At 57.0% G+C, this 21,454-nt stretch overlaps 6 protein-coding genes and 1 non-coding gene across 7 annotated transcripts; 5 read left to right on the plus strand and 2 right to left on the minus strand.

Moving 5' to 3' along the window:
* Nucleotides 1-216: 216 nt before the first annotated feature.
* TRAVEDRAFT_133323 (cytochrome P450) lies at nt 217-2,485 on the plus strand (the record flags this gene model as incomplete). Its single annotated transcript, XM_008045638.1, has 12 exons — nt 217-403; nt 461-502; nt 552-633; nt 696-768; nt 824-948; nt 1,006-1,100; nt 1,267-1,343; nt 1,394-1,612; nt 1,664-1,691; nt 1,742-1,949; nt 2,008-2,046; nt 2,107-2,485. The coding sequence occupies 12 exons, from the start codon at nt 217-219 to the stop codon at nt 2,483-2,485; spliced, it is 1,554 nt and encodes a 517-aa protein (XP_008043829.1).
* Nucleotides 2,486-3,880: 1,395 nt separating this feature from the next.
* Nucleotides 3,881-4,391, minus strand: TRAVEDRAFT_52648 (uncharacterized protein; the record flags this gene model as incomplete). Its single annotated transcript, XM_008045312.1, has 3 exons — nt 3,881-4,116; nt 4,176-4,235; nt 4,298-4,391. The coding sequence occupies 3 exons, from the start codon at nt 4,389-4,391 to the stop codon at nt 3,881-3,883; spliced, it is 390 nt and encodes a 129-aa protein (XP_008043503.1).
* A 1,987-nt stretch (nt 4,392-6,378) lies between these two features.
* On the plus strand, nt 6,379-9,150 carry TRAVEDRAFT_155058 (uncharacterized protein; the record flags this gene model as incomplete). Its single annotated transcript, XM_008045639.1, has 10 exons — nt 6,379-6,450; nt 6,553-6,774; nt 6,827-6,933; nt 6,986-7,076; nt 7,129-7,245; nt 7,301-7,596; nt 7,648-7,804; nt 7,856-8,021; nt 8,074-8,097; nt 8,150-9,150. The coding sequence occupies 10 exons, from the start codon at nt 6,379-6,381 to the stop codon at nt 8,980-8,982; spliced, it is 2,085 nt and encodes a 694-aa protein (XP_008043830.1). The 3' UTR covers nt 8,983-9,150.
* A 1,485-nt stretch (nt 9,151-10,635) lies between these two features.
* Nucleotides 10,636-14,551, plus strand: TRAVEDRAFT_174368 (Piwi-domain-containing protein). The gene is made up of 7 exons (XM_008045640.1): nt 10,636-11,256; nt 11,315-11,800; nt 11,988-12,463; nt 12,514-13,541; nt 13,610-13,720; nt 13,774-14,023; nt 14,083-14,551. Exons 1-7 carry the CDS (start codon nt 10,685-10,687, stop codon nt 14,436-14,438), a joined length of 3,279 nt encoding a protein of 1,092 aa, XP_008043831.1. The 5' UTR covers nt 10,636-10,684; the 3' UTR covers nt 14,439-14,551.
* A 102-nt stretch (nt 14,552-14,653) lies between these two features.
* TRAVEDRAFT_t207 lies at nt 14,654-14,725 on the minus strand. Its single transcript has one exon. It is a non-coding gene; the product is annotated as a tRNA-Ala (tRNA).
* A 1,866-nt stretch (nt 14,726-16,591) lies between these two features.
* TRAVEDRAFT_79950 (uncharacterized protein) lies at nt 16,592-17,136 on the plus strand (the record flags this gene model as incomplete). The annotated part of the gene is made up of 3 exons (XM_008045641.1): nt 16,592-16,636; nt 16,700-16,970; nt 17,045-17,136. Coding segments are annotated over 3 exons (408 nt in total), but the record flags the coding sequence as incomplete, so codon positions are not given.
* Nucleotides 17,137-18,331: 1,195 nt separating this feature from the next.
* TRAVEDRAFT_134314 (MFS general substrate transporter) lies at nt 18,332-20,197 on the plus strand (the record flags this gene model as incomplete). The annotated part of the gene is made up of 8 exons (XM_008045642.1): nt 18,332-18,577; nt 18,652-18,795; nt 18,854-18,981; nt 19,042-19,353; nt 19,422-19,580; nt 19,634-19,752; nt 19,808-19,879; nt 19,947-20,197. 8 exons carry the CDS (start codon nt 18,332-18,334, stop codon nt 20,195-20,197), a joined length of 1,431 nt encoding a protein of 476 aa, XP_008043833.1.
* Between the last annotated feature and the right edge of the window lie 1,257 nt (nt 20,198-21,454).

The following is a 21,454-nucleotide window of genomic DNA, read 5'->3' on the forward strand; positions in this document are numbered from 1 at the left end:
GCGGCCGTAAACCTAGTCATGGGACAGGTGTCATGGAGCGATTTCTCAGGGGGCCGCCGACGGGCTTCGCGAAGCGTGCTGCTCTATAACGCGCTTACCCCTGTTCTCGTGAGCAGTCGGCCGCTATAAGGATCTCTCGCGGCGCGCATCCGCGAGTCCGCGCCTCCCATGGCTGCTGGACGGACCTCCTTGCATACTACCGTCGACCCAAAGGTGATGTTGGAACTTGCTATCGATGTCTGGTTGATCTTGCTGGCCTCGGCGGTGTTCGTACTGGTAAGGCACCATGTGCACAGAAGGAACATGCCGCCTGGGCCGCGCGGGCTGCCGTTCATCGGAAACAAGCACCAGGTTCCGTCTATCAAGCCTTGGCGAAGATTCGCGGAGTGGAACAGGCAGTACGGTGCGCATTTCGTGCCCTGGTGTGGTTACTCAGAGCTGAGAGTTCAATGCTTCGTAGGCCCTGTGGTGTCGCTTCACCTAGGAAGTACTCCTGTGATCGGTGAGCTCTTGCCGGCTCTGCAGGGGCTATCACTAACGCATACATGCAGTGCTCGGTACCGCACAGGCAGCATGGGATTTACTTGAGAAGAGGTCCGAGATCTACTCGAGTCGTCCGCGCTTTGTCGTCGCGTACGTCTTTCGTCCGTCATCGCGTTCTGTAAGCACAGTGGGCGGGTCTGACCTACAGGAAGAGGAGAAATATTGTCAGACAATATGCGTGGGCTTATGCTACCGTACGGTGAGGGCTGGCGCAGATGGCGGAAGGTGAGACTCAGTCCTCGTAGACATATGTCCGCCCCCCCAACCGGTTCTGCATCAGGTCCTGCACTCTGGCTTCCATTCGAGGCGCGCAGACACCTACAACGAGATACAGTCGTTGGAGTCTATTGTACTCTTGCATGACCTTATGACTGATCCGGCGCATTTTGAGCGCCACTTACAACGGTATGACCGCCTACGTAGGTTTTAGTCTCAATTCTGATATGACAGACTACTCTGCAGATACTCCGCAAGCGTCGCCACCTTCGTCGCATACGGTCGTCGCGTCAAGAGCGTGGATGAGTGGATCGTGAAGGAAAACATGGCTGCGATGGACTGTAAGTGCGAGGTTGTCTAAACCATCAGTCCTCAATATACTTAATGCCGTCCTGCAGATCTGACAAGGTGAGCACCTGAACACCGGGTATCGAGCTTGTCAAGGAATTACTAGACTGATATCGGAACAGTGTCAAGTATGAGCGAAGCCGCCAGCATACCTCAGAGGGAAGGACACTAACGTCGCATGCAGCATTCCAGGAAAGTACCTTGTGGAGTCGTGGCCGTGGCTTTTGAAACTTCCTGTAAGGTGTCGGCGGCTTCCTCCGACAAACGTCGCTAATCAGCATGACAGCGCTCTCTGCAATGGTTCCGACACGAGCCCGAGGAGCATCGCCAAAGGGACATCGCGCTGCTCACACATCTTCTGGACGACGTCAAGAAGCGGATGGCAGATGGCACCGCTCCCGAATGCCTGACATCTCAGACTGTGGCCAACCAGTCTAAAAATGGGTTGTCGGACCTGGATATCGCGTATACTGTGTCGTCGCCGTTCGGCGCAGGTATCGAGACTGTATGTCAACCTCTGCTCTTCCACTCTGACGTAACATCTGATGAGGATTAGACCGCTGGGACGCTATGCGTCTTCTTCTGTGAGAAACCCCTCGCATACCATCGTCGTGTATCACTCACCGCTTTATAGTGGCCATGCTGCATTTCCCGGAAGCCATGCGCAAGGCACAGGCAGAACTGGACGCTGTCGTTGGGGCCGACCGTCTGCCGGGATATGAGGACCGAGAGCGTCTGCCGTACCTCAAGGCGGTGATCAATGAGACGTTGAGGTGGCGACCTATCGCGGTTCTAGGCGGCACACCGCACGCGGTGACCGCTGACGACGAGTACAATGGAATGTGAGTAGTGGCGATGGCTGCTCTAGCTTATCTCAATTTACCCGATATTATTGATTAGGTTCATACCAAGAGGTTCTACCGTCTTCGCAAACCTCGCGTATGTTTTGCCTGGCCTGTGTGCATTCCGGCATTTCTCTGATGCATTAGCTGGGAATAGTGGCATCATGCAAGACCCCGTCATGTTTCCCTCCCCCGACGAGTTCCGGCCAGAGCGCTTCCTCGAGAGCGACGACCCGCGCATGAAGGACTTCGACCTCCCCTTCGGCTTCGGCAGGAGGATTTGTGTAGGCATGCATCTGGCACACAACTCCCTCTTCATCGCTGTGGCGAGGCTGTTGTGGGCCTTCACCATCCTCCCTGCTCTTGACGTGGCCGGAATGCCGGTGTTTCCGGATCCATGGAACTTTACCAACGGGTTCAACTCAAAGCCAATCAGCTTCGAATGTCGGGTGAAAGCCAGGAGTGCGGGTGTTGGCGGTCGCATCGGAAAAGAGTGGGAAAGCGCGACTGAACGGCTGGAGAAATGGAACTGTTGAGCATCGAAGCTGTATGATAGGAATATGATCAAGTCTTTGATGACAGTAACTCGGGAGCGGGCACATCATGGTTCGCAGCAGCGAGATGCGCAGGTAGAAGGACAATGCGATGTATCATGCGTTGGGAGCTCCGGCCGCCGGCTCATCCACTCGGTCGGATATACGGTGGCGTATTGTAACGGGAAGAAAGTTTGGGTGTATACGTGCGGTCGATGGTATTGGAGGCAATGCGCATCTGTAGTGGGACCCTGTGCCGTAGAAGTCCGCTACGCGATCGCAATGATATGACAGGTGATATCTTTTGAAAGACCTCTTATCAACGTTGAAGATTTGGACGATTTCTGTCTCACCTCGAGGTTCCGGCCTGTAAGACGCATGAAGTTCATGATCATGGCGGGCTTCGCATTCTCGCCGACAAAGGAGCCTCGTCTCCAACGAGCATTGCTACTCGTGCGGCATCCTCGAGGCGAGGATGCCTCTCTTCGTCATCCAGCACCCTGGTTATCCATCTGTGCCTGCTGCTGAAAGATCATAGGCCTCGAGTCGTCGACGACGAGGACATCATCTTAAACTACCTGCGATGCCGCATACCGGTGATTCAAGTTAGCTTTGAACTGAGAGATAGCACATGTTGTGCATACCTTGTAATCTCTCAAGGTCGCAATACACTTTGCTAGGTAGTTTGTATATCCCAGTGGAGCACTAGGTGTCAACCGAACTCGCGAGGTCCTGCCAGCACTTGAGGTTATTTAATGAGCGCACAGCATACGGGGCGCGGCGACTGGCTCTTTGCTTTCGACCACGACGTGCTACTGCTACATTTGCGACATACAACCCCTGCGCCTCGCCTGCACCTCCGTCGCGCACGACGTCTCGTCAAATCGCTGCGTCGGCTCTCCTCTTCTGGTGGCTTGCACTCGTTCGTGCGGACTCTGCCTCTTCGACCCGCGCGAAAGAAGACCATGGGCCCTTACGACCTTTGAGAGGATCATAGGCTCCCATGCTTCGATGCTGCCTGGAGGTTGATGAGACAGCAGATATAGAACCTGTAGAGGAAGATGCAGCCAACAATGAGGATATTGGGGCCAGAAACACTGGGGAGGTATCTGTATAAGTGACATAGTGTATTGTATAACAGGCCTTGACGAGCACAATGTGAGCAGCATACCACCGAGTGACACCGTTCGGGCTCATTCCTCCAGAGAGAATCAAAGCCGTCCTGATCCTTCGGCGCACGTCTGCACCCGTCGACCATTGTCGTCTATGCATCGCCGCATAAAGACTTCGAGGACACCCTTGATAAGCGCCACCGCTGTAAGCAGCGAGAGAGAGGTACAGCACCAGGTCCGCGTCTGCGCGTAGAACAGGAGTCATCGACTCGCGACGCACGAAACTCTAGTATAAGGGAGTGAGCGCACCCAGCAGCGTATTGCACAGCAGCGTCGGCAGCGCATCCCAAAGCGCCGCCATGAACGCGATCGGGATCGTGCTGCCGACGCGGAAGGCGAGGGCTTCGAGCACGTTGCACTGTGCGTTTTCGAGGACATCGAACATGAGCGCGTGCGGAGCGAGGTCGAGGCACTCCTGTGCATAGATCGCGTCGAGCAGGTAGAGGAGGTGACAGCAAAACGCTGCGCGCGGAAGAAATGTGAACGACCACGACTGGACGGTGCAGAGCGGGAAGGCTCACCTTGACGCTGATTGCGAGACACGCGACGGCGGATATCCCATATGAGCGACTCGGACACTTCTACATTTCCGCTTCAGCCAGAAGACCTGGGCGAGTCGCCGGCGAGCGCGTGAGTAGCATACCCGAGACACAGGGCGAGATGACAGCGCGTTGAGTCGTTAGTGTTGAACAGCGTGTCCTGAATAAAAGCGCCTGACCGGTGTCTAGCTCGTTCATCGGTACGTCTGCTTTGCGGAGACTAGCCGGTATCGGTGTCCAAGTTGTCCCGCTGCCAGACCGCGGGCCATTCTAGTTCGCTGTACAGTGTCTGCGTGGACTCAGAATCCCCAGATTTGGCGGAGTCAGACTTCGTAAAGACGCATTCAGACTCGCCCAGATAGCCCTCTTGTGAGACAGCCGAGTGAAAGTGTCGATGAGGATCGGCATTGGGGAGTATCGCCCGGATATCGTAACAAATGAAAAAAGCTCTCCATGGCTCCAGTATACGTACCAATGCGGGGCCATCGTCAGAGGTATCACCAGGAACACAATTCGAGGAGGAGGGCGAGAAGAAGAGGCGACGCTCAACAGGCTTCAAACAAGCCGGCAAACTCCGCGTAGAGACACGATCACGTGATCAACGCGTCTCAAGGGTATATATGCGCGACCCAACTCCGATCTCACGACGACCTTTTGTCCTCCCCCCACGATGTCCTTACACAACTGGCAACGCTCCCGCATTCCGCGCCGGCATATTCGGGGTTAATGACCCCCGGAGCTCACCTCGCTGAGTGCTTTCCCATTCATTAACAACAAATCATTCATATCAAATGAATTTCTGGTGTCCGTGGACGCTAACCTCCCAGTCACCTTACTAGGGCATCCGAAAGGCTTCTGAAAGGTAATCTTTTTGTCCCCTTTCGGTGGCTAGGTGCCTTTCTGGGCAAGGATAAAGTAACATTTCCGAGTTGCCTTTATAATCGGCCTAAAGATGCGGGAAATGACACCTTTCTGTGGCGGCGTTGCGGAAAATGGCGCGAAAACAATGCTAGTTACTTCCTTTCGACATCACAGAAAGTGTTTGCATAGTCCTTCCCGAGGGAAGCTCAGACCTAAATTTCCATGATGTTTAGGTCCCACCCGATATTCAGCGCTGCCAGTTGTGTTATACACCACACCCCTCGCTCGAGTGCCCAGGCAAGTTTCTTCCTTAGTAATCCCCCTGAGGTGTTTTGCTGAAACGCTCGGAGGCGCAGTGCTCTGAGATCTCATTAAAACCGGCAAATGGAACTCCACCATATTTTGTAAGAATATGGTGGAGACATAGTGCCGAGTACCAGGTGCGCAAACTATGCTGTTCCTACTTCCTGCCCATCTAACTTACACTCTGTAACTAGCTCCGCAATTGTTGCACTCACGCTGTACGAAAATCAATCCAACGAGCTGCATATACTTGTCGCCCCTAGGCAGACGGGGGTGGCGATCACACCAACTGCATACACCCCCCCGTTCCATAAGCTGGCCGTCGGCTCCAAGCAGCAACCTGCTTTCGCACCGGCGCCTTCTTCCACGTGGTAGTGAGTCGTGGATTGACGTCATGTCATCTTGTCGCCCTTCGGCGTGTTGGCCTTGCTCTTCATCCTGACTCTCTACCACACGCACTGTCCTCGTAAACTGGCCTGCTGCGTCGAGCGATCCCCAGAAACTCCCCGCATTTTTGCCCCTGTCTGGACGCAGCCTATCCCCATTTCACAGCTTGAAGGTCCGAAGACTATCGCCTGGCCGTTGCAACGTGCACCCTCTTCGCCGGCAGCCACTTTGGCGAGGTTATGGGCACATGTCCCCAACTCTATCCGCTGCGCCAGGATGGTGGCCGTGCACGCCCTGCCGCCTCCAGACGTCTCGCGCGAGGTTTGTGTTAATAAGACCGGTATCTCATATCTCTTCAGCACCTCTTCCTCCATCCTTCCATATCCTCCATCCTCTCCAGCGCATCCGCTCTTCTTTCGCTGCTCCCAGCGCCCGCGGATCTCACCATAGCATGCCTCGCAGGACCGTCAACAACCACGGCAGCACCGTCCTCGCTCGCCAAGGCCCCACGCCACGCGCACACGCGCTCTCGCCCCCCGCTTCGCGCCGCCAGAGCGTGCATGCCACGCTGGGCCAAGGCACCCCCATCCAGCTGCACTGGCTCTTTCGCTCGACCATCCCCCGCCGCCGCGGCATGCCCATGCCCACCGACGTCCGCAAGCGCAACTTCTTTGGCGTCGGCGAGATTATCGGTGTCCTCGCGAATGTGCGTACCTTCATTTCATCATGCCGCGCGCTGCGCCGTGCTATGGTACCGTCTGTGACGTGTCTAATCAGCTCTTGCTTGTCTCTTTCGTCGATGATGCAGCCATCAGAGACGCTCCGGTCGTTGACAGAGTCGAAGAAGATGCTCGAGGACACAAGGAGGGAGTTGGCGGAAGCACGAGAGCGGGCCCAGTTGACCCCGACGCACACGTTCTCCGCCCTCCCTGGGTTCTTCGACCGCCCTGCCGAGCTGAAAGCGATCACTCGTGCGCTGGAGGGCGAGCCGAGCTTCACAGTACTCTTCGGTGCGAGTAGTGTTGGCAAGGTATCATTCGATTCGACTCTACTTTCTATGGATGGTACTGAGTGAGGCTTAGACTGCACTCCTTCGTCAAGTGCTCACGCGGTCCACATATCACGTATTGCACTTCGATCTCCGTATCGCCGGCTTCGCAGACCTGGCTAGCCTGTATATGAGCCTGAGGTACGGCCGTCCCAGCCATATATCGGTTCACGCGCATTAACAGGCCCGTTAGCCAACAGATGGAAGGATTCTTCATGTGTATCGCCCAAGACCCAGACATGCCCGGCTATGAAGTGTTCGAGAAGGAAGCTTGGGCATTCAAGGTAGGACCTCCCCCACTTCGTATATGCCCCACCGTTTTGACATAGCATTCAGCACGATCGACTGAACGTCGAACGTCGTCTGTCAGGTGCGCAAGCGAGCGACGCAGCGTCTTCCCCATTGGGCGATATCAAGACGAGCGACGTCGCGCGCTTGATGGAGTTATTCCAGGTCAGTTTGTCCTTTGACCGCTGTTTTCCAGCTGGCTCACCACAAATGAGTGTAGAGCTCGCTTCTACGCTACTGGAACTTCCAGCCATCGCCCGAGTCTTATGCGGAGAAGCCTGCCTCGAAGGACACTCAATCCACTTCTTCTGGCAGCCAGCAGAAGAACAAGGAGCGTCCGTCCTGGCGCGTACGCATGTTCTCGCGGAAAAAGCAGCCGTCCACCCCGCACCAGAACGGCGATGCCCGTCCAGGAGCGGACGATCGCGGAAAAACGAAGGAGACGGAGAAGGAGAAGAAGCCAGAGCCCCCTACGAAGAAGATCCCGGTATTCTTCATTGACGAGGGGCACAAACTGTACGTAAATTTGGCAGCAAGGGTGGAGAGGCCGTACTGACGTGTGCCCAGACCGGCGCTGATCCGCTCCATTGAGGCGATGAAGTGCATCCTGGACGCAATGCTGGTGCTCACGAAGCAGGATAGGCTGTGTCATGTCATACATGCGACGAGCGATCCGTTTTACCAGACGTGGCTGCGGCAGCTCAACGTCATGCAGCATTGCAAGGCAAGCCTTCGTTTCCTCTTCACGTGAACGCCGACGCCAACCCTCTGGTAGATCATCACAATCGGAGACTATCCAAAGAACGAGACCCGGAAGTTCTTCCGTGAACGCGTTCTTCCGAGTGTACCCGAGCATCTGCGAGGCAAGCTGGACTTTGAGACACTATACGACGCCTTCGGTGGGAAGCTCGTGCATTGGCAGGACTTCATCTCTGAGTTCGGTACGTCCGCGCTCGTCTAGTGTCCTTGAAGTTAACTAACGGCGTCATTCAGTAAACACCAACGGCAAGTTTGACAGTAAGACTGCACATATGCTAGGTTGAGCAAACGACTGACCAATCCATTCCAGTCAAACAATCCACCCACTTCATCCAAGCCCACGCGCTGCTGAACCTGCACATCATCCACTCGGCACAGGCGTCCAGCAACGGCCAAGCTCCCGACGCCTCGAACGCGCCCAACAGCCCGGAGAGCCGACACGCCTCCACGCACGCCGTCCACCGTCTCTCGCCACCTACCTCCGCCGCTGCAGGCGCAGGCTTCCGCATATACAGCCCGCTCACAGCGAACCCGCACCAGTCGCCGCCCGCCGTGTTCGCATCGAGCAACGCCGGCAGCGCTGACGAAGCGCCCGAATTCCAAGCGGATTTCACCGCGTACCAGCTGCTGAAGGTCATGAACCGCCTTGCTCAGCCAGGCGCGCGCTCGCTGCCATACTTCCTGCTCTGCCGCGAGCTCGGCGCGCGTGCAGTCGACGGCATGGTCAAGGGCCGCATCCTCGACCTGCGCTGGACGGAGCCCGTGTCGCGCGAGCTCGGGGACCCGCTGCGGCAGAGCATGCGCGTGCGCGAGAGCATGCGTGCGCAGCTCGGCGGGGACGCCGGTCCGGGCGCGGGGAGCAGCGGGACGGCCGTGAACGAGCCCGGGCTTGGGGAGGGCGGGTCGGAGGAGGACGTGATGGTGCCGATGTCGGACGAGGAGGTGCTGCGCGCGCACGAGCGGCTGCTGGACGGGCCGCCGCTGGGCGGGGACGAGGAGGAGGAGGTGCTGGGCCCGAAGCTGGTGCCGATCTCGCCGATCATGCGCTATGCGATGCGCGAGGTCGTGCAGGAGTACTATGATGATGACGACGACCGGTCTGCCTCCGAGTACGCGTCGCTCTCGGACGTGCAGGAGTACTAGGCTCGGGGCGGGGTTCGTGGAGGACACTTCTCTGGTATGGGTACGTCGTGTGGTGGACCAGTGGCATAAGGTATGTTCTTGTGTTACAGCTGGAGGTTTGTGTAATATGCTGGACACATATTTGTAGGTAGTTTTTGTTGTAGCGTAATATTCTATATTCGTTTGCGCCAGACGGCGGAAGCCTTGGTGGCCGACCCTGAGTAAAAGACGGACGGCATCGCGCACAACGATCGGCCTGTACGAAGACAGCAGACCGCCGCACTTGCACCGTCCCATTCTGACGAGGCATAAAAGTGTACCTACCGTACGTCTCCATACCACCTATCGCGGAATAGCGCTCGTCCTACTCATCCTGGGGTACTACGGATCTTTTTACGTCTGTCAGGTCAGGGCGTGGACTTTGATGAGCATGAGGACCATCGTGAAGCATGGTGGACGAGAACCTCCCGGGCCGCTATCTGCCACGATGCCACGCATTCTAAGCAAGCACGGTGGGGTGCGTCTTCCAGAACCACCTCATCCGCCGTCTTCAAAGCCCAACCATGAAGATATTTTTCTACTTCAGCGATACTCGATCGATCTCGATATTTTACTAGGTAATGCTGCTCCCGGTAAGTACATACCTATTCAACGTGTTCCCGATTGCTAGTCATCAGCTGCCTATGACGTTCAGATGGTACAAATAATAAAAGTCTCCCACGCGGAATAATCGACATCAATCCCCCACGGGAAACGAATAAGCGCCCACCCCCTTCCTGGTCTACCAAGTCCGTAGCGCCCGTCCGGAAATGGCCGGCCACTGCCCCGACCATTGCGCCCGACGTGCCCGACGCCCTCGACGCTGCCTGGGGCGATGGCCGCGGTCATTTGAACTCAATATAACACTATTTACCATTCAAAATGAAGCGTAATTACTGAAATTAAGCTCCCTGGCCTTAACCAAGGGTAAGGTAGCAGGTACTACCAAATTTGGTAGGCCTCCGCCCAAGCGGTCGCCGCCGTCGGCAACGACGAGCGCGCTGTCGGGGACGATGAGCGCCCTACGGGGAACGGTAAGCGCTGAACTCAGGAGGCACGTGCGCCCGTCATCGGGGCCTTTTCTGGGATTCTCCGGCCAGGTCGAGACCGTTAGAGGCCGGCGCTTATGGTAGATGACCCTAGTTTGGGGTTCGTAATCCGTGGGATTGGCTGTTTAACGTGGGGGATTTGTCGATTATCCGTGGGGGGGGATGATTTTACCGTGGGGGGAAGCCTTCTATTATTTGTACACTCTGAACGTCATAGCTGCCTAACTATCTTTCTACTCACTAGAACTCGAAGACCCGAAGCCAGGAAGGGCGAAGCCCCCACCATGACTTTGCCGCATGGGAAATTCTGCGGAGCGCCCGCGCGGCGCACCGTAGAGTGCCTAGGCCCCCCAATTGTCCCTCACCGTCATCCGTCATCTCCCCGCAAATAGCAAGCACAATTGAGGGTAGCAACCACCCTGCGTCCGCGAAGAACCCTTCGTGGGAGTGTCGATTTCCGGATACAGCAGCGCATGTGGTATGTGGATATTGGGCGGTTCCGCATTCGGAGGGCTCATCAATGATCCAGCATACCTTGTGTTATATAGTCTCCGCGGCGGAGCGCTATCCTGTTTTTGACCCCCATCCAGTACCATCGACGCATCCCGCGTACACAAATCAACGCATAACGGAGCATGCAGCGCGGACGCGGCCAGGACCGAGGCAGAGGCGGTGCACCTCCACGGGGCGGGGCGCCAAGAGGAGGGGGCGGCTACCGAGGAGGGCCTCCTGGTGGCGGCGGTGGTCGCGGTAGCCCTGTACCAAGTTCGCCTGGGTACGGTCCCCCTCCTAGCGAGGGTGGGGGATATCGCGGCCCTCCCGGAGAGGGCGGACCATACCGCGGTGGCGATCGCGGCGGATATCGTGGCGGCGACCGTGGAGGATACCGAGGCGGCGACCGCGGAGGCTTCCGGGGTGGTGACCGCGGCGGCGGTTACGGTGGAGGTGACCGAGGAGGCTACAGTGGAGGTGATCGCGGAGGTTATGGTGGTGATCGCGGCGGTTATGGTGGTGGCGATCGTGGCGGGTACGGTGGTGGCGATCGTGGCGGGTACGGTGGTGGCGACCGTGGCGGATATGGCGGGGGTGATTGCGGTGGTTACAGAGGTGGCGATCGCGGAGGCTATCGTGGAGGAGACCGTGGCGGTTTCCGAGGAGGGGACAGAGGCGGTTTTGGCGGTCGCGGTCGAGGGCGCGAACCCGGAGGGTAAGGTGCTCTAAATATCACTTTCGGTCGACCTCGCTGATCGCGTGCAATCCACCAGCGTCTTCGCCCCAGATCGGCCGGCCAATGTTGACATGCGTACCCTGGATAACTCTCAAGACGCGCTCATAGCGTCGTTCCAGACGCTAAGGATAGGCGAAAGGGATCTGCCTTCCCGACCTGGCTTTGGTGCCTATGGACAACCCATCAAGCTGAGGGCGAACTTCTTCCCCATCAACGTGCCGAAGGGGCCCATCTACGAATATGCCGTCGCTATCACCCCCACAGTAGCCAACAGGCAACTGAAGCGCAGAATATTCCAATTGGCTGAGGAGACCGACGTATGGAAGAAAACAAAACTCACAGGCAGGGTGGCGCATGATCGTGCCGGGAAGCTCGTCTCCTCATTCAAAATTCCCCAGCCGTTGGAAATCACTATCTCGTATACAGAGGAGGGAACAGAGGACGACGAGAAGCCAAAAGAGCCCAAGGATTATGTCATGAACATCAACTACGTGCAGCCTATCGATACGCAGCCCTTGACCAAGTAAGTGCTTGTTCTTTCTCGGTCCGACCACCACCTTCCACCGCCATTAATATAAGGGGCATGCAAAGGGAAGAGCACACCATTTTGCGTTGCGCTCCTTCCTTTCTTGCTCCCCTCATCTAATTTAGTCTCGTCTCATGTGCCTCGGGTCTAGCGCCTCCCTCTACTGACCACCTCGCTCGTGAAGGTTTCTAGAGGGACACCCCCAATACCGGAACCACGATATTATGCCAGTCATTAACGCGCTGAACCTTATCCTTGCGATGCACCCCAACCGCGCCACTGGCGGCGGTATCATGGTCGGGCGGAACAAGTTCTTCCACCCGTCTCCAACCTCCCCTCCTGTCCCGCTCGGGGGCGGACTCGAGGCATGGCGCGGCTTCTTTTCTTCTGTACGCCCAGCGTGGAAACAACTGATGGTGAACGTGAACGTGTGTACGACCGCGTTCTACACGCCAGGCAACCTCGCGGAGCGCATGATGGAGTTCATGAACGCGAGTTACGGCGCGCGCCCCTCGGTGTTCGTCCGTGGTATTCGCGTCAAGACTACGCATCTCGGGTACCGGAAGACTGTGAAGACGGTCGCGCAGGTCAACGCGCAGCAACACAAGTTCATGGTGGAAGACCTCGGCGAGGTCACCGTGGAAGAATACTTTGTGAAGAGTGAGTAGCAATGTCTTCAACTCGGCGGGATTATGTTGACTGTAGAGCAGAATACAACATTCGTCTCCGGTATCCGGACCTACCGCTCATCGACGTCGGCGGGCAGAACTCGAATTTTCTCCCGGCCGAGGTCTGCATCATCCTAGAGAACCAGCCGTTCAAGGGCAAGCTCCTCGACGAGCACACGGCCGCCATGATCACCGTTGCGTGCCAGCCCCCGAACATCAACGCGCAAGCTATCGTCGGGCGCGGCCTCCACGAGTTCGGCTTCGCACAGACCCCTCCCCCGCTGAGCTCGTTCGGCGTTTCCATCGGGTCTGAGATGGCGGTCGTCCCCGGGCGTATTATTCCTCCTCCAGTGGTACGCTACCTGGGCGGACCATTAGCCGGCGTCGACGAACGCGCCTCGTGGAACCTCCGTGGGGTGCGCTTCTCCATCGGCGCGCGCCTCGAGAGGTGGGCAGTTTTGCTCATCCAGGACGGGAACCGGCGCGACGAGTTTCAAGGGCCTAACGACCCCGAGCTGGACCGGACAGTGTCCGGCTTCGCTGATATGTGCCGGCGGAGCGGGATGAACGTCGACCAAGCGAAGCCGGCCATCGTCGAGGTGCAATTACCGCCTAAGCGGCCCGAGGACCCGTTGCGCAAGGCAGCGATCCAGCAAATTCGCAACGTGCTCACGACCATGAAGTCGAAGCCGAAGATCGTGCTCGTCATCCTCTCGAACGGAGACCGGCATGTGTACTCGGGCTTGAAGCACCTCTGCGATGTGTACCTCGACGTGGCGACGGTGTGCGTGCACGCCGCGAAGTTCCGCAAGGAGAAGGGCCAGCCACAATATTTCGCGAACGTCGCGCTCAAGTTCAACATGAAGCTCGGCGGAGTGAACCACGAGCTGGGCGAGCAGAATACGGCGTGGTTGAACAGCCAGCCGACGATGCTCGTAGGAATGGACGTGACGCATCCTGGTGCAGGCACCGTCCGGGGCACGCCGTCGATTGCCGCGGTCGTCGGCACTATTGACCATCGTATGGCCCAGTTTCCTGCGAGCTTGCGCTTGCAGGAGTCAAAGAAGGAGGTGGGTGATTCGGCAGGCTTATCACTCTGTCACTTGAAACTCACACAGTTCTTTAAACGTCCGGATAGATGATTACCGACTTGCGAGCTATGATGGAGGAACGTCTCCTCGCGTTCATGGGCCAGAACCAGAACATGCTACCGTCGCGTGTACTGGTCTATCGAGACGGTGTATCTGAGGTATTCTCTTTAATCCTGACATATCGAACTAGTCTCTGAAAGCTTCGCTTTAGGGACAATTCAAGATCGTCCTCGATGAAGAAATGCCACAAATGAAGGCTGCGTTCGCACGCTTCAGTGCTCCAGGAAGGCCTTATAACCCGCTGCTCACTATTGTGATTTGCGGAAAACGACACCACACCCGATTCTTCCCCACCGACGTTGCCCATGCCGCGCAAGACGGAAACCCCAAGCCGGGAACCGTTGTCGACAGAGGAGTAACGGCTGTGTATGAGTACGACTTCTTCCTGCAAGCGCATGGAGGTGAGTGTCCTCGCTCTCTGCTCCACCACCTCGATGGTGACTCGCATGTCATTGGGCAGGTCTCCAGGGAACGACGCGCCCGACGCACTACTACGTCGTCCGAGACGAGATTGGGATCGGCGCAGACCAATTGCAGGTCCTCACCAACGATATCAGCTATATGTTTGGGCGTGCGACCAAGGCGGTCAGCCTCGTTTCTCCAGCCTACTATGCCGACCTCGCGTGCGAGCGCGGCAGGTGCTACATCATCTCGCTCTTGCAGGGTATCTCTGATTCTGGAACGACGGCGACGAGTGGAAGCGGAAAGAATGACGGCAACGAAGAAGTCATGACCGAGGCGAAGAAGCTGTGGCGATTCGACAAGAGTCCCAACGGCGTTGGCGGATCGCTGAAGGATACCATGTTCTATCTGTGAACCAGGCGAAGATACCGATACCTCAAGCTTACTGGACTGTATTTTATGGAACACCTCTAGGATGTATATCATTCCCGTCAATCTCATTGACGGCACCATAACTTGACGTTGGCGTAGTTCATTGGCACTCGTCGAGGTGATGAATAGAGGGTTGTGCGAAGCCGGACTTCATCAATGCACCAAGTTCCGACCGCAGGTTCAGTAGACAAAAACATTGGACAATCAGGGGATTGAACCCTGGACCTCACGCATGCGAAGCGTGCGCGCTACCACTGTGCCAATTGCCCGTGGGTAAGACAGCGCCGTATCACATTGGATCCGTTCTTCCTCAGCGACCTCCCGATCTTTCTGAGAGTCGGACTCACTCACCTCTTGGAACTTGATCCTGTCCTCCTCCTCGAATTGTGCTGGCTGGTACTAGTAGTCGTCCCAACGTTGACCTCTGCGCTGTGCTGGAGATATGGAGAGCTCTTCCCCTTGCTACGATATGGACTATGATGCGCATATAGCCGCCCCCTCGGACTCGCCTCCCCAATCATCTTCACCGGCACTAGAGACGCCCCCCGATGCTGATTCTCATGAACACTCTGCCTCCACCGTCTCGCAAGAGGGCTATCTGGGAGAGTCTGAATCCGTCTCGAAAAAGTCTGGCTCTGACAATCTTAGGGATCTTGGGTCCACGGAGACACCGTACAGCGAGCCTGAACTGGACTGGCCCGTAGCTTGGCAGCGCGACGACTTGGACACCGAGACTGGGCAGGCTCTTTTCTCTAGGCGACTTGACGGTCTACTACATGCTGTTCAACACCAACGACTTAATGCGCCGTCATCTCGCCCTGTGTCTCTCGACGATGCTCGCTCCGACTCTGTCCCGACCTTCATCGACGCACTACCCTCCTGTGATCCCGTTACACTCAAGTCTGGCGCAGAGTCTCCCTCCGTCTCTGCCTCCGCCTCTGCCTCTGTCTCTGCAGCAAAGTCCGGTCCGCCCGGGGAACCTATCCAGCCCTCTGCAAAAGCTGCACATAACGGATCTCCAGCGACAGAAAAACGGCCCCGGTCGGATTCATCTCTCAATCATGAAGCACTCCATGGACGCATGCGGAAGAAATATCGTCTCTCTGCCAATGAAAGGCGAAGCGTGCAGCCTCACGTTACAGGGCTCTCTGGAGCATTCGGTCGTCGATACGCCAAGGGCCCAGGCAGTTTGCGACGCGCGGAATCATTGCGCTCGGACTTGGTTCCCGGTGTGAGCGGATCTGCTAGAACACGAGACGAGGTATGTTATCCTCCCATCGCAAAACAAAGCTTGAGCGATGAATATCTCTCGCAGAATTTGTTGCCCTGTTTTCCGTTGCGCAAAATTGGCCGCAGCCCGAACGCGAACGCCACGGAAGCAGGTACTCCGAAAGAAACGACCTCTTCATTTGATGGTTATGCGGCTACTGTGCCGACGACCCCCACCGTGCGGGCCAAAGCTGCCCTGAATGACGGCCTCGCCAACATCGCCATCGTCGCGCCCCCTCCGTTCGAGCTCATCCCCCGCGCGCCGCTATCCGCGGAAGAGGGTGCGGAGGCGCGCATTGCGTGTCTTTTGGAAAAGGAGCTCAAGCACATGAGCGCGGACGGACTGCATATGAAGGAGCCACCCTCGAAGCGTCCGCCGAAGATAAAGCGCGCTGAAGACGAGGAGGAGCGATTTTGGATGGACGACACGGGCGATTGCCCGGACGAAGATGATGTCGAGACGTGGCTGGCGGAGGAAGAGGCCCGCGAATGCCGGTACAGAGTGAGAGCATGCGGCAAAGGTCCTGCCACTTCATCAACGAAACCTGCATCTCGCGCACGAACTACCTCCGCTCCCATCGAGCTCGGGATCGGTGAAAACTTGCTCGAAGAATGTATGGATTGGATCATCGAGGTGCGTATTATTTCTGTGAGCTCGATGTATGCGCTGATTAGGGAAGCAGGTCATGCCTTCGGACGAGAGCGAGGCGACCTGTGTCGCCGGCGACCTCTACGACATCCTCTTTGAATCGTCGGAGATACGCTTCCACGCCGGTCACCTCTTCCTCAGGTACTTCTCGCTCGTTGGTCACCCTACTGGGTCAACGTCAACTGGCCGTGACGAAGACGCAGAAGCTTTCGAATCAGTCGCATGGGATATCGCCGTCGCATGTCTCGCGATCAGCGTGAAGGTGAGCCTTCTCACTCTGCCTTGTCCCACCGTGGCCGCTCACCCCCTCCTCTCCCACGGCTAGTTCCACCGCGACGTCCTCTACCCGCTTGACGTCATATACGCACATGAGTATCTCGACCTCGCCCCTCACGCGCTCACGTTCGACGATCTCGAAAATGCACAGCGTGACGTGCTCGAGGCGCTCGCCTTCCGTGTCGGGAGCGCTACCCCAGGCGCGTTCATGGCGGAGCTATGGGACGCGCTTCCGACGCTCCGGCTGCTCGTCGCGTTCGACGGCGGGTGGGCGGAGACACAGGAGTCTGCGTGGACGATCTTGTGCAATGTGCTGCTTGGTGCGTTCTCTCCGTCATGATCGGTGCGTCTCGGGTGAGCGTTAATGAGTTGACGGTGGCGTACTTGTGTGCAGACGCCGACATGCTGCGGTACCCGATCTCGCTGCTCACGGCGGCGGCGCTCATCGAGGGTGTCCTTGAGGTCCTCGCACGGCGATACAAGACAGCCAAGTTCGATGGGCGTGGACGCGCGCTGAAGAAGAGGGACGAGAAGTCCCGGAAGAAGGCGGCGAGGAAGGCGGCGCACGGAGTCCGACTCGACATCCGAGACGTGTTAGGGATTTCTGACGTACGTGCGTCTCGTATGGGCTGTGTAGATTGCTGCTGACATCCAAACAGGACGAGTTAGTGGAATGTCGGAAGTGGTTAGGGTTATCAGAGGATTGAATCTGCGGAAGACAGCAAGAAGTACTAGTGCTCATATCGCATTCAGCTGACGTTCTCTGGATTCAGTAAACCTCTTCGTTGAAGGCGTGTGGTATAAATGGTCAATACAAGTCATTCAGCAATTTTAAAGCCACCCCATGCCAACCTCAAACACACCATCTCAACGTTGAAGCGCTCGGAGGCAGAGGAAGACGTGCGCCTATAGCGAACAGTCCGACCCGATGCCGGCCCAATTCCGACCACTGCCTGGGCCCCCCAAAGACACGAGGTGAAAACCAGAATAGAAAAGGCAGCAAGACTCAATCGACATAGTCCTCAAGCGACGCAGGTACATGTGAACATGCGTCGACGCTTTCTTCTGGTGCCATGACGAGACAGGTGATGTCGCACAGTTGCAGGTGCAAGCATGCTATGACGTCAGGAGCCTCGAAAAGCAGGTCGACGACTCGCACTTGAAGAGTTTGAACAAGTCTGGCCGCGGATCGAAGCCGCCAGTAAATTCCGCGATATTTTATACCTAGGCTTTATGGCTCCCAAGGTGCGAACATCACGTCGGACTTGCGTCGGACGCTCAAGTACTAGTCGCCCAGCTGTTAGCTACCAGTGGAATCGTCCACACAAGCGTCATATTCTCGCGGTATGGCATCAGAACGAAAAGCGCTCCCATGCCTTCGCTAAGACGCTCTAGGACACACATGCTCTTCTGCCTTAGCAATGCAAGTATTCGTTTCCTCACAAACCAATCAGATGGTGCACTCGGCTATAATGCATTATTGAGTAGCCAGCGTCCGGCACACTGCACTCCGTCCGCACCTCGGGCCTGCTGTGGGTTTCGTCTGAGTCAGACTTGAGTGCCCCAGGCCCTCCGCGACCGGATCTTTCTGCTCAATTTTTACGAGCCATCGTACAAAGCGGATACAACACTGTGCCTAGCACTCTCATCTCCCTCAACTTCAAACAGCCCCAAACTCAACATGGTACACGAAGAGAGAAGGCGCTCGGTAGAAGCGCTCGGCGTAGACCCGGAAACGGAACGGAGCACCGTCGTCGGCACTCCCCGAAGTCCCTCCCTCGACGGCGACGACCAGCAGGCATTGGGAGATGTGGCGGCGTCCATCCGGGATTTGGACTATGTCCCAGATGGTGGGCGAGAGGCCTGGACGGTCGTTTTGGGATCGTGTCTGGCTCTGTTCGCATCCGCTGGGATGATCAACGCCTACGTTAGTATTCGCAGGAATGCATTTTGATTCTCGGACGTGCGAGCGCGAACTATGCTAACTCTTTCTCGCAATAGGGCACATTCCAAGATTACTACGAAACGACGCTTCTGCCGTCTTCATCCTCGTCAACAATTTCATTCATCGGGTCCCTACAAGTATTCCTCCTGTATTTGTTTGGGACCTTCACAGGCCGTATATTCGATGCGTACGGCACCAAGGTCAGCCTTGACGTTGTCTACAGCAACGCCTTTGCATTTTGCTCACTACGTCGCATAGGTCATGATCCCCCTCGGATCATTTCTTTGTGTGTTCTCGCTCATGATGGTGTCGCTCTGCCAAAAAGACCAAGCATATCAGGTCTTCCTCTCTCAGGGCCTCCTTTTCGGTGCCGGAATAGGCCTGCTGTAAGTCTCCGACGCTCACATATGACTGTATGTTAATATTTCGCGCTTCCTACCGCCTAGTTTCAGCCCCTCGATAGCCGTTCTCAGCCACTGGTTCCGGAAGCGACGTGCACTCGTCATTGGACTCAGCACAGGCGGAAGCGCGAGCGGCGGCGTCGTTTTTCCTGTCCTGCTCGAGCAGCTCATCCCCAAAGTCGGCTTCGGATGGGCCGTGCGCATCATGGCCTTCATCCTCCTGGCGTGCCTCACCGTCTCGTGTCTGACGATCCGCACGCGACTACCGCTCTCGGGCAACCTCTCCCTCCGTACCGCCATCGACTTCGGCGGGTTCCGAGACCCACGGTACACGCTCGCCACTATCGGCGCCTTCCTGTACGTGCTCTCTGTAGCTAATGGCACGTTCATGCGCCCATACTCAAACGCGTCGCCCCTTGCGATAGGCTCTTCTACACCTTCTTCATCCCGTACTTCTACATCCAGATCTACGCTGACTTCCGCGCGGTCCCGGCGCACACCGGGCACTACCTCCTCGCGATCCTCAACGCCATGAACATCCCCTCGCGGATCCTTCCCGGATACATCGCAGACAAGGTCGGACCGTGAGTGCTCGCGCGCCAGACTGCTGGAATACCCCATCTGACCTCCCCTGCAGGCTCAACGTCTTCGTGCCCTGCGCCGCGGTCTGCGCCGTGCTCATTCTCGGGCTCTGGCTACCCTCGACAAACACCGCTGCCATCGTCGCGTTCGCAGCCCTGTACGGGCTGTTCTCAGGTACTTCCCGCTCTCGAGTGTCATCGCACGGTTTTTGACGCCACATGTGTCCCAGGTGCTTTCGTATCCCTGGTGCCGACCTACATCGCAACCATCTCCCCGAGAGAAAAGTTCGGCGCCCGCTTAGGTCTGTCTCTCCTCCTCTCCTCTTCACACTACGCGCCGAACTCAACGCTCACACGACGCCGTACCAGGGTCGTTATACATGGTCGTTGGGGTCGCGACGCTCGTCGGCACCCCAACGGGCGGCGCGCTGCTCAAGCAAACCGACGAGACCCACTTCCGCACGCTCATTGTCTTCTGCGGGGTGGTGACCGCGGTGGGCACGGCAGTGCTTGGGATGGCTGGCGTCGTCGGTTCGAAACGCGTGCGGAGGGCGCTGTGCGGCCGACGCGCGGCGGGCCCGGAGGTCGTGGAAAAGCCGCCGATGGAGATTGGGTGCTGAGGGGTATAGAATGTAGGGTATGGCGCTGAGACGCTGATGAGGTGCGATTCATACGTTCATCATACGGCTGGTTATTCCGTCTTTCAGCCTACGCTTGCTGATACGCCGGCTGGCGGAGGGGTGCGCGAGCCCGATTATTTTAAATAGTGTTTCCACTGCTAGAGAGCTGCGCTGAACTTTCGTTTTGTTTCCGGCAGGTTCGGTGATGAGTGTGCATGTTAACGTGTCCCCGACGCTACGAACGTCAAGCTTGCAATGCACAGGAGCGTCCGCCGTTCGGTCCCGCCCAAGATGCATGACTTCATGATATAAAACACTAGCACTGCCACAAGAAATGTACACTGACGCAGGCTTCGCAAGAGCGGCCAGCCAGCATATAGATGCAACATACTATATAGACAAAAATCTCTAGCCGATGGGGACGAACATGATGCCAATCACGCTTTGGCAAAAAACATCAGTCTGCCGCGAGGTCTCGAAAGCAACACTGCGCGAGACCCTCGTGTCTCGCGAATGCTAAGATGGACCTCGCCGCAACCCCAATTGTACCAAGCGCAGATCGTGCGTATCTATTCGAGGGTCTAGATCTCATCGCTGACAATTGTCCGTCACCAGGTCACTGAGCAGTTCGACATATAGAGACAACTCCGACGATCGCTCGCTGGCACACAGGGTCTTTTGCTGACACGAGGTGACCCAAGTACAGCATGTACGGGCATAGCATTCAAGCGGAACGGTGATGAGCATCCACCGCTTCTGAGGCCAGCAAACCGCCGGACCCGAGGCATGTCGCGCCGCGCTGGAGGCGTGTCGCGCCGCAGGCCGCACTGGAGTTGGGGTACCCGCGTTGGAGGCCCGGGTCGAAGCCACTCGCGCCGGGATGGAGGAGGAATGGACGCGGCTGCGCGGGGCGTGCCCCGGGGCGGTAATACGCTCAAGAGTGTCGTGGAGACGACGAGACCCCTATATTTTTCCGCATTTTCCCTTATTTTCTACGGCCATTTGTACGACACTTAGACTTAGAACCAGTAGTTAGAAGCATGTGACCAGTCACCTGACCCCCACCTGCAGACTGGCACTAACGTGCGCACAGACCACCTTTACGTTTGTACATGTTTGGCTCCCCTGACTCAGTATATAAACCCCACTGTAGCGACCCTAGCCCTCATCTTGACCTCTTGGTCCTTGGGCTAGGTAAGCCGTCCTTTGTATTCTCTTAGTCAGCATAATATTAACTTGGTCCTTGGGCTAGATTTG

The sequence above is a fragment of the Trametes versicolor genome (genome assembly GCF_000271585.1).
Source record: "Trametes versicolor FP-101664 SS1 unplaced genomic scaffold TRAVEscaffold_12, whole genome shotgun sequence".
NCBI lineage: Eukaryota > Fungi > Basidiomycota > Agaricomycetes > Polyporales > Polyporaceae > Trametes > Trametes versicolor.

Excerpts from the sequence above, each read along its gene's own strand:
- TRAVEDRAFT_174368 (XM_008045640.1), top strand. The coding sequence starts at position 10,685 with ATGCAGCGCGGACGCGGCCAGGACCGAGGCAGAGGCGGTGCACCTCCA. Across the intron at positions 13,721-13,773 it reads ATCGAGACGGTGTATCTGAG|GGACAATTCAAGATCGTCCT; the intron begins GTATTCTCTTTA and ends GCTTCGCTTTAG. Across the intron at positions 14,024-14,082 it reads CTTCCTGCAAGCGCATGGAG|GTCTCCAGGGAACGACGCGC; the intron begins GTGAGTGTCCTC and ends GTCATTGGGCAG.